The 11,244-nt window shown below is 39.3% G+C and overlaps 1 protein-coding gene, 1 long non-coding RNA gene and 1 pseudogene across 7 annotated transcripts; 2 read left to right on the top strand and 1 right to left on the bottom strand.

Annotated features, from left to right (window-relative positions):
• Nucleotides 1-2,047: 2,047 nt before the first annotated feature.
• LOC149986735 (uncharacterized) lies at nucleotides 2,048-3,636 on the top strand. Its single transcript, XR_016499777.1, has 2 exons — nucleotides 2,048-2,593; nucleotides 2,807-3,636. It is a non-coding gene; the product is annotated as an uncharacterized LOC149986735 (long non-coding RNA).
• On the bottom strand, nucleotides 2,465-6,137 carry LOC112274338 (eukaryotic initiation factor 4A-3-like; annotated as a pseudogene). Its single transcript, XR_016499776.1, has 7 exons — nucleotides 5,831-6,137; nucleotides 5,198-5,438; nucleotides 4,805-4,885; nucleotides 4,419-4,526; nucleotides 4,131-4,250; nucleotides 3,742-3,908; nucleotides 2,465-3,402 (listed from the first exon to the last, which is right to left on the bottom strand). The product of XR_016499776.1 is annotated as a eukaryotic initiation factor 4A-3-like (transcript).
• An 884-nt stretch (nucleotides 6,138-7,021) lies between these two features.
• On the top strand, nucleotides 7,022-9,889 carry LOC112274337 (uncharacterized). Of its 5 annotated transcripts, none has more exons than XM_090245545.1 (7): nucleotides 7,022-7,643; nucleotides 7,748-7,825; nucleotides 8,091-8,190; nucleotides 8,356-8,492; nucleotides 8,705-8,812; nucleotides 8,999-9,100; nucleotides 9,247-9,889. In XM_090245545.1, the coding sequence occupies exons 1-7, from the start codon at nucleotides 7,281-7,283 to the stop codon at nucleotides 9,274-9,276; spliced, it is 918 nt and encodes a 305-aa protein (XP_090101671.1). In that variant the 5' UTR covers nucleotides 7,022-7,280; the 3' UTR covers nucleotides 9,277-9,889. The 5 variants fall into 5 exon arrangements, with proteins under 5 accessions (XP_090101671.1, XP_090101672.1, XP_090101673.1 ...); XM_090245546.1 differs by having other exon boundaries at nucleotides 9,240-9,889; XM_090245547.1 differs by lacking the exon at nucleotides 8,999-9,100.
• The last annotated feature ends 1,355 nt before the right edge of the window (nucleotides 9,890-11,244 follow it).

Raw genomic sequence — 11,244 nt, 5'->3', positions numbered from 1 at the left:
TTTATAAACAACTTCTAATTGCAACAAAAGATGTATGCATTTGATACATTTATTATATGTTTGGTCTAATTTTATAATTCTTTCTTAAATTACTATAAATGCAATTAGATACATAAATACCCATTCTGTACAGACACTATCACAAGAATAATTAGAGACAACATTGTAACTCCATTGTAGATAATCTAAGACTTTCTTAAATTACTATAAATGCAATTAGATACATAAATACACATTCACTACAGACACTATCACAAGAATAATTAGAGACAACTTTGTAACTCCATTGTAGATAATCTAAGAGAAGTGGAATGAGAAGATCGAAGTGTACATTACAACCCTTGACACACCATCATGTCAAAGTATCAAAGTAAAGACTTAAACATCAAACACAAGTGTTGGAGATCATGAAACAACATTGTAGAGGATCATGAAGAGATTGAATGAAGTAGAAATAAGTGGTGGCGAACATAGCACCATGATCGCCGTTTGCAACAAGAGTAGATGAATGAGCAAATTGAATAAAATTTACAACGAAGAATTATTAATGTGAGGGAGCTAAAACTAAACCTTCACAAGAACTACGCCTGAGAAGCTAATGAACCTGCAATGACACTGAGCATGATAGTAGCAAAAAGATCAGATTGAATCCGAATGGGAACCCACGTGATGATCGATGCTTTCGATGAGAATGCGCCGTGTGCGATGGCAGTGTGGGCAGGGAAATCCAGGGCACTTGTGTCCTCCATCGCCATCGCCTGTAAGCTCTGCTCCTCTGCTGCTTCTGCTTCGTCGGCAGTGCAGATGCTCCTCAGCATGATGTTTGAGACTGATCGTGTGTCCAGATCGATGTCTGAGTCCGTGGGGGTTGAAACCACTGTGGGAGCCGTCATCGAGATGGATTCCAGTGTGGGTGATGATACCTCCCGTGTGATGATAAAGTTGGTTAGGGAAACAGGCCATTGTGCAGCCTCCGTCATCCTCGCATGTCTGAAAGGGAATCTGAATGGCGGCCTCTGGGCTCTTTGACAGGATGTATGAGAATTGCTGAATGACCTGGCTGTTGATCAGTATCTGTAGCATGTGATCTAACACTTGGATGTCGATATGGTTGTTAAATGTTGAAGAAATCACTGAGGAGAACTTAGTGCCTTCGACGTAATGGTGTTTGCTGGTTCGTTGCATTAATTCACAATTGTTTCTTTGAAGTGCAGGAGCCGATGCAGATGTTGGTGCAAGGGAAAGAAGCTCCAGGGCCATGATGGATCACGTGAAATGAATAGAGTGTCCCTCCAAATAACTTGGCCACAACGAACTAAGCGACTCTGATCTACAGGAATGAACGTGTTAAGAGATCTTATCGTGGTCAGAAGAACTAGCAATTAGCTGCAGCAAGGCTTAAGAGGCGATTACAGACGACCAGGATGACAACCTCCTTGAAGTAGTATTTATGCAGAGCCTCCACAGACTAGTTTGGTACATGAGGACGGTTCTGACCTGGATTTGCCTTTCTGAAATTCTTCAAATCTATGTATCTTGCGTCAACATGCAATTTCATGAAAGTTTGTCGGCTGGCACACTCAGCACAGTGTTTTTTTAGCGAGGCTCGAAGTTCAGTGTCTGTAAGAGAGCTTATCACCAGTAAAAGTATTGCTTGGGAATAAAGCATTGAGGAGTATTGTTCGTCAGTTACTCTGAACAGTCAGACCTAACAGTTTCTTCACTCTTCGAAAATGGACCATCAACGTCAAGATTTGCATTCATCATTCAAACAGAGATGGTTTTATTATTAGAAATAGAGTTCAATAGATCAGGGGCGAAGTAACACACATCAGTGCAGACTGCTTTGCCCAGGGCAGAACTATAACTACATAAATTGAACTTAGCTAATAGGTGAACACCAAACTTAACTGAGAAGAATGTAGTACCACCAGAATGACTTAGTCAGGCACATAAGCGAGGCAGACAAACAAGATTATCCTTCCAAGATTGTCTGTAGAGCCTCGTTCTAATACTGTATGCGTGACCCTTAAAAAGTGATCTGCATCCCAAGAGAGTAAATTCTGGATTAGACCTACCGACTGACTTCGACGTGAATTTCCATGAGGAAAGAGACAATGATTGAATACAGACACATTTTCAGGATCATGCTGCTTGTGCCACAAAAGTCTCGTCGACTCACATTCGAGCCATATTACCACCATTTGACAGGCGAGGCCACCCCTTTAATACAGTAACGCTGCCCAATAATAGTGCTGGGGCTCTCCGTATTATCAGGACATGCAATGCCGGCATTATGCAACGAATCCCCACAGCAAAACTTAGTGATGGTAGAATTGCATCGTGACCAAGTATAAGGGCCAACAGAACTTTCGAGATAGAACATGGCTTAATACAGGGCGGGCTGCAAAGGCAAGAACAAGCACGTCCGTTCGAAAAGGTGATTGGTAGCATTACATTACGATAGTAATGAACCCTGACGATGAAACATGAAAGTATTCACCGGCAAGTCAATTGCATTTCAGAAAGTCATGAGAAGGATGCAGAAGTGTAATGGCGACGTAGAGAAAAGAAAAAGGAGGTTCACGAGCTGGTACATGACATAGTCAATCTGCCTCCCTCGCTAACTGTGTAAACTATATCATGAGGCCATGGAATGTGGGCCATATTCCAATATATAGGCTTGTCATTGTGCGCAAAATAAAACTAAGGGATTAAAATAATACTAATGTTAATATTATTGTGTTTGGGATTATTAGTCGGCAAGAATGCTACTAGTAAAACGTGAGTCTCCTTTTTGACCAAGGTTCAATAAGAAACCACGGATTCGACGAGACACAAGATGTTTCAAAAATGAAGGCAGTCGTTACATGACGTGGGAGAGGACTTCGACGAGGGAAACACAGATTTCATAACAATTTGAGCAATAAGACGCACAAAATCAAGGAAAAAAAAAAAGAATTCAACGCAAGAGAAACTCGAAATAAAAACATTCATAGCCAAGCGATGCATCTAAATTTCTGACCTCCCACAAGATCATGATACGAGATGCTCCACAGAGACTTGTCTCAGCTGTACCAATTAAGGTGACACGGACATCTGCTTGTGAGGAAGGAACATTGCTGATAATTTCAGTGACTTGCAAATAAGTGTCTCCCACGAACCAAAGAAAACTGAAATACATTGTAATGAGCACCTCCAAAACAGAGTTCTCAGCTGTTCTCGAAGAAAAAGCTTCCTAAAAGTCATATTTACAATAACAGGTAAATGGCTGTAGGCCAAAAATACAATGAAAAAAAAAAAAAAAAAAAAAAAAAAGGGGGGGGGGGGGCAAAAAGACAAATACGATGAATGTCTGAGCTCGCGATTAATTGGAAGATCGTAATTGATTACCAAAGATACCTGTCAAGGTTTTCTAAAAACTTAGATGACATTTACAAGCTCTCAGTCGAAGACGTTCACAAAAGAGAAAACTCTCAACCCGAAAAATCTAAACCGATTGCAAAGACAAAACCTGATTGAAAAGTTATTAGATTTGTGAAACCAATTACATGACCAGAAAAACGTATTACGAAGTAATATATGAAATTTGCGAACACACAATTGAACCAAGCTAAGATATCGACATTTTGATGGTATTCATCAAACAAAAAACAATGTGGTGACAATCTAGCGGGCAACTACAAGCTTTCCAATCATCACCAAAATGACCAGAGTGCATAAAACTTGACGACCACCCACCTGTTGAACATCCAAACCACGAGCCCAAACATCTGTAGTAATAAGCACTCGGGTAGTGCCGGATCGAAACTCAGCCATGATTGCATCACTTTCCTTTTGAGGCATGTTTCCGTGCATAGCAGAGACGGTAAATTTGTTAGTTCTCACTTTCTCCGTTTCCAATCGACCTGCGCAGAAAAGATTTATCGCATAGGTAACTCTGAATCCGAACTGTGAACACTACCCCTTAATCAAGAACTAAAAATACTGTAAAACATCAGCAACGCCGAAACAGACAGTTGTTGCCATCTACCAGCAAGAAATACAAATCCAAATAAAAGACAACGACTTGATTTACAGATGGAACAAAAGTAATATAAGCGGCCATAAATTTGTCAAAAGCTCCCTACCTTCCGCTTGGTGTTGCAGAGGATAACAGCCTGACTTATTGTGAGTGAATCATAAAGATCACATAGAGTATCAAACTTCCACTCTTCTCTCTCAACGGCCACAAAAAATTGTTTAATTCCCTATCATAGAGTGATCCCACCAAATCTGTCGGTGTTTAAGAATATGTAAGTACAATTTCCTACGTCAATATTAAAGAGACAAAGCATCTAAACAACGTCCTATGTGAGACAACAGTCAAAAATATGATATCATTCTATTAAGGTTTAAGTCAACAGGAAATAACCAACCTCCAACGTCAACTCATCACGTTTCACCAGAATTCGCACAGGGTCAGTCATGAACTTGTTTGTCATTTTCAGGATCTCATGAGGCAGAGTTGCTGAAACTAACACAACCTGCAATGAGTTAACAAACAAAAAAACTTAATCATGCAACTATGGACTACACAAAAACAGGATAATGGTAGGGGAAATGATAGATCAGAAAATATTTACGACAAAACCAACAATCTGACGTAGTAAAACCAGAATCGGCAAGGCGGTACATTTGTGTGTGTGTGTGTGTGTATATGTATGCATATGATGCTTCTATTGTATTCAAATTCTGACACCTCCAGACAATCTTAGGTGACCCCCACTTTGCACAAATTCAATAAGCTGATCATTGCAATCACGTGTAGTTCAGGAGGCAGATAACGATAAACATCGTAAATTTGGTCTTTGAATCCGCTGCTGAGCATTTCAACTGATTCAACCTGAAGCACAAACCAAGAACAAAAAGCATCAATACCTGCAGGCTTTGATCTATACAAAGCTACAACCGTCACCACAACATAAACCACTTAAGTTTAATTTATTTCTGTTCGTTTTCAACCGAGTAGTTACAACTGATGTCAAGCCCTTATAGTCAATTGGGTTGTACAGAAGTTCACTGGAAGTTGCAAATCCTGCTGTCGTCGCAAGAATTACATGATATCTCATTTCCTACATTCTTTACAGACCATCTCGCAGAAATTATGGGTTCACATCAAAGCACATCACTGAAGAATCTATAAGCATACACATACCAATATGAGCAGCTTGATTGACCGTGTCCTCAGTGTTCTTCTCTTTATCATATCATAAACACGTCCAGGTGTTCCAGATACCACATGTGTACCATATTCAAGCTTCCGAATATCTTCACCAATGCTCTTGCCTCCAATGCAAGCATGAGATTGGACATTCATGAAATCACCGATTGCAAGAATCACCTTCTCCGTTTGAGCAGCAAGCTCTCTGGTGGGTGACAGAATGAGGGCCTGCACCCTGTTGACATCTTAGTTAATTAGTGGCATAGAGATGTACTGTGCTTTACCCATGATAGTGTTTACGAAATTCTTGAGGAGTCACTAAATTAATAGAGTCGCACTCCTTTAAATACAGATGAATTCATGCTCTTATTGCAGATACATTACCATCTTCGTTGTTATAAAATCATGATAACATATCTCATGAGAAAGATTGCAGAAATACAGAGGGAAAATAATTTGGCGTTGCAGAATTTAACATTCACATGACCTCTGTCGCGGGGAAGATTGAAAAAATGAAAAATCCAGGCTCGTTAAGTGAACACTGGTACACATGGAAAAATTAGTGAGGATGCAGTGAGGACAAGAAAAAAATTAAAATTAAAATAAAATAAAATAAAACACACTCACTCACGGGTTGCAGTGTCGATCATTTGGCAAACGGCCAGAGCAATCATGGAGGTTTTTCTGTACCAGACTGCGCCAGGGCAATAGCATCCCGTCCACTAATAATTGGCGTCACTGCTCTCTGCTGAATGGCGGATGGCTTTTCAAAGCCATAAGCGTAAATGCCTCGTAGCAGGTCCTCCCGAATACCCATCCGGTCGAAGCTGGAAATGACCTCCACGCCTGCGCTTGTCTCGAAGACGACGTTCTCCCCGTCCACCAGCTCTTCTCGCCCCATTCGAATCCTCCGGCCCTCCGCGGTGGCAGCCATTGAATATCAGAAGTTTCAATCCTATTGCTACTACATTAACTAAACAAGAAGAAACACTCGCAATTATTGATCAAACCTGGCCACACCACCACCATTTTGAGAGAAAACACACACCACTGTCTAAACCCAGTCCGATTGTGGCGCATGAAACCTGCCCTCAAACACTCACGTCGCAAGAACCCAATGAACCACCCGCCCCATCTCTACACAGATTACCGAGGGAGGCCTTGAACCTCAACCTCCACACAGTCTCTAGAGACACAAACCAGGCGCCGAAAATTACGAAAAATTCTGAAGAGCGCGAAATGGAGGGAAGGCAGAATTTCAAAGCATTCAGCTGGAAATTCCACAGCACGTGTCGCTCATGCGCAATCCTAGTCCACTGGACCCTCACGTTCCCCAACTTAGTCCCACTATCCGCCATGATACCCGCACTTACATTGTGGAGGTTTGGCAGGCGGGTATTTAATTTCATGATTGGGTGTGTAATAAATCAATCCAAGTTTTTATAATTTTCGATACACGGGAGATTTCAGTTAAAATTTTGAATCCGTTGTGTGTTACGGTTACAATTTACTAATGTGTTACCTCTGTCATTCGGAGGAAGCACAACCAACGATGGCATCTAAGAATTGAGTTGCTTTTTAGCGCAATGTTGTAGGAAAAGTGTTGCAAAATTTTCCCCCTTATGCGCACGATTTGGTTCCCGCAGATGCGTTTGGGTTCCACAACCATGGCCGGATTTTATGTCTACGAGGGACGCTGGTGTCCTCCAAGCGCCGTTTTGCGACGCGTTGATTCCAACCTTACAATCTCAAGCTGATGTGGTGGTTCGTCGCGGGTGGATAAGAATCCCCTCTGCACCTTCCTTCCATTCCTGAGGACCCATTTTCGAAACTTCGCACCGCAGTCTGCTTGTTGCGATTCCAATGACCTCACACTCCAATCGAGTCGATCGCCACTTGGGGTCTCCGCGTTGTCGATTTGAGCACTTGGTTTCGCTGCGTCGCTTAATCGATTTGGGGCTTTTTCTCACAGACCGTGTGGAATTTGAAATTACAAAACGAACCTTTCATTACCAGTTGCTTGAATTTGTCTGATTTTGTAGCTGGACAAGTAAGGTTACTAATTGGAAACCAAGGGATGGCGCTCTTACTCGCGCGCACGCAGATCATATCAACCCCGAGTCACCACTTGTCGCTGCTGCGAGTTCAACGCAGCTCCATCTCTAGCTCACAATTGGCACCCACCTGGAAGCCCGTCCATCATCGCAGCATGTTCCAGTGCTGCGCTCTTAGTGTAGGCATTGGAGAGTTCGAGGGATCAGGTGATGATAGTTCTGGCTTTATGACTCGGGAGTTGAAGAATTCCCCTGCTTCTGATCAGAATGGAGCCGCGCAAGTGACCTCAACGGTGAATCCTTCCGATTTTGCGTCCGAAGGGCGAGAAGAACGAACGACCAGACCGAAGCCATGGATCGCTCTTACCGAGACCAAGATCCAGAAGGTATGACTGAACTTGTGTTTGACGAGGTTTGCACGATAAGTGCAGATTGCAGAGTTGTAGGGGGGCGGCTTTCGCTACAGTTGATGAGATAATTATTTTGGCAGGCCATCTTTGATTTCCGGTTCCTTACCCTCATGGCGATCGGCGGCTCTCTCGTGGGCTCTTTGCTTTGCTTCCTCAAGGTCACATGCAAACCATACTTCTTTTCCCTTTTCTCCATTTACAACTGTGATGATTCCGATGATTTGGGTCTAGATGCACTTGTCTCTATGTATCATCTTCATGCTAACTTAGTTTCTAGGGTATTATAACCTTACATGACTGGCATTTTTGTGAGCCGCATTAAGTTTGCCATTGAAGTCCAAATTGAAACGAATCTAGGACTTTATTTGAAAATCTGAGCAATGTCCTTCATACTCGTTTTGAAAATGCAGTGCTAAAACGCAGGGATGTGGGTTTATATGTGATTCTTATATTGCGTACCTCGGAATGTGTCTGAGTGGCTTACACACCGGAAAGGTGATTCTTCGACTTGTCGAAGCGGTCGGTAAGCACTTAACCATCACGTCAAGCTTTAACCTTCAACATGTGAAGATTGTATCATGATTGGAGACCATCTTGCAACAGTTCTGCGGTATTGAAGATGTTCCTCTATGGTCTTACGTTCTTTCATGACTAACGGAGACTTGTGTGAGGATTGGTGGGGAACCAGAAGTATACTTGGTGGGAACTGTGATGCTGATATTTGGGATGGGTCTCTTTGGACTATTCATCAGCAGCAACTCTCACGACGCACAATATGACCGTGCATTGCAAAATACCAACCTCTTCGGCATGTTCTCACTAACGGTAAGCAATAATTTCGGATGAATACTCTCGAACTCCACGATTGCGGACTATGTAAGGACGTGCTTAATGTTCATGCAAATCTACTTGCCTTAGACGTGTACACCATGATCGTTAAGGTGATGAAGCTGCCTGTGAAGCATACACTAGGTTTGGTAAGGAATTCACTTTATTCTCCAAGCAAACAAATTTCTAATATTGTTTCTATGAAACAGACACGGCCGCGATGGATGCAGATCACTTCCTTGGATACATTGAAGACGAAGCTCGGGCACTGTATCGTGATGATTTTTACTGTCAAACTGTTCGAGAAGAGCAAGACGGTACGTATCGTAAGCTCGGTGGACCTACTATTGTATTCTGTGGCCATTTTCTTATCCGCTGCCTCGCTCTATGTGTTGCAGCAACTACATGCGTCGCAGACGCCCAGTAAAAACTAAAGTGAAACCTAACGAGAATTGTGTGTACTAATATTATAGTGTCAATATACTGTTCATTTTGTTACGCAGAAGTCAGTCTTGTACTTTTTATCAGTGCAGTTTATGGAGTATAAACGGAGTATGAAATTGCGTCCTTTTGTTTTGGCCCTCTTGAAAACGTACTCTTTAGTGGTAATTGAGAATTTTCCTTATTTTCCAACCTGACGCAATTTTATTGATCTGAATAAATGTCATTGCTTCTGGAATACTCATGTGCGGCTGCAATTTAGTTTCTATACACCTACTTCACTGGCCTGAAACTCTACTTCAGATTCCAGATTCCTGAAGAAAATTTGACTGGAACATAATGTGATTTAAATCTTGACAATTGTAAGTGAACCTGAGTATGCCGAGACAACGCCATAACTCAACAAATGCAGAGCTTTCTAGTTGGTTGGAGTTTCGGAGGTCCTTTTATAGCACTAACTTTTGCAAGAATCCACCATTAGATGGCCTTCCAAAATACTCCTTTGCAGATTGGATTTAAGCGTATGTACTCACTCTTACTCCTCTCTGAACTGCCCCTACCGAGTTTGGAGAACGTCCATCTTTTTGAAAGGTTTGGCCAGTGATGCAATATTATTCAACAATCTAGAGTTCCCTCAATTTTTCTACTTTTTCCCACTCTTTTCTAACCTAGAAGCATCTAAATTTATCTCAACTCCAGCCTTGTTACTAGAATAGGCTAAGTTTATCTCAAATACAACATAGTGTATTTTGATGTTCTCATATTTCGTTATAGTAGCACAGTCCTGAATTTTTACTATGAAGGGGCTGTAGACAAACATTCATCTATTTTCGACAAAAATCTTTTTGTTTTCTACCCATTATTAGACACAATATTGCAATTGGATTCTACATCCTCATTCATGAAGAAACTAAGAAATTAAACCTATATTAACCATGGTTGTTTGATGTAAATGTGGTTTTTTATATATTCTTAGTGTATATATACTTAAATTAACAAACATTTGAATATACTTGAGATTTAGAATTATCGATGTAGAAATGAGGTTTCAATTTAAGAATTTATGATTATTATAATATAGAATTTATTTATTATTTTGAAGTATAATTTAATATAAGCTATATATATATTATTTTTTATTGTTGTTTATTGATAAAAATGAACTCAAATATTTTTTTGTAACTTCTTTACTTCTTTTTGTGTGAAAGTTATAAGTAAGTATATTTTTATAAAGTTCTACTTCAAGACTTGTCACTTCTATTTTACTTACATTATTAACCAAGCTAATAGAATAATGAAGAACTACAAAGTATAGATTGTTAAATTTCAAAAGATTGTAGTTTAAGCATAAGGTACTACTTGTGGACATTGACAAATTTGTGTGGACAAGATAGAAGATTTAGAGCAAAGCCTTAAATCTTCTTGTAGATAGATGTCCTTTAAAAACAATCATCTACATAATATTATTGTAGCACAAGTTTAGAAAATATAACATTCTACTTGTATTGCATATTAGTATGGCTTCTTTTATCTTGCATATAATCTTTTTTATATTTATTATTATTATTATTATTATTATTCAATAAAAATACTAGTATATTATTCAAATATTTGTTAGATTGTGTAAGAAAACAAAAATATTATTTGGACATATATATTTATTCTAATAAATACATAAATAATATGAATATGTAGAAGTACGTAAAAGCAGATAAATTTGATAATATATTGTAGAGAAGCTACTTAAAAGTTTTATAGATGCAGCTTTGCTATTATATGTATTTGGAGGTGATTGGTAGGTTAAAAATTAAGTCAACAAGTTGGACATGTGGTGCACATATAAGAAGCTTGTCTTGCAAATTTGACATGTGTTGGAGGTCCTATAAAATGTTGCCACATAACACTTGAGTAGATAATATATATAAAATGTTGCCACCTAACACTTGAGTAGATAATATATATAAAATCAAGATTGAGGCCTTCTTCACTCTTGTTAACTCATTTCTTGCTTCTAAATTAGTTTCAAGAATTTATAGTTTCTTATTCTTTGGCAATAGTCATTCTAATTTCTTCTACAATTTACATATTTACTTCTTTTTTTTTCTCATCTTTTTTTGAAAAATGTTTTACTTGTTTATTTACATTCTTTAAATTCTTGTCCTTAAGATAGATTAAAGCTATTATTATGCTATAAAAAATTAATCTAAATTCTAAAGGTTTTAATTTTACAATACAAAAAATATTTAATTATTTTAATAATATATTTAATATTAATGTATATCAATTCATATTTTTAAAAAAAATATTA

This window comes from Physcomitrium patens, chromosome 21, assembly GCF_059467195.1.
Source record: "Physcomitrium patens ecotype Gransden chromosome 21, ASM5946719v1, whole genome shotgun sequence".
In the NCBI taxonomy this organism is placed as follows: Eukaryota; Viridiplantae; Streptophyta; class Bryopsida; order Funariales; family Funariaceae; genus Physcomitrium; species Physcomitrium patens.
Note: the sequence above shows the minus strand (reverse complement) of the source record. Positions and strands in the feature narration are given on the sequence as shown.

Bases quoted from the DNA above. Each gene is read 5' to 3' on its own strand.
- LOC112274337 (XM_090245544.1), top strand. From the start codon at position 7,281: ATGGCGCTCTTACTCGCGCGCACGCAGATCATATCAACCCCGAGTCAC. The intron at 7,644-7,747 runs GTATGACTGAAC...TTATTTTGGCAG, and splicing joins CCGAGACCAAGATCCAGAAG to GCCATCTTTGATTTCCGGTT. The intron at 8,813-8,998 runs GTACGTATCGTA...TTTGTTACGCAG, and splicing joins TGTTCGAGAAGAGCAAGACG to AAGTCAGTCTTGTACTTTTT.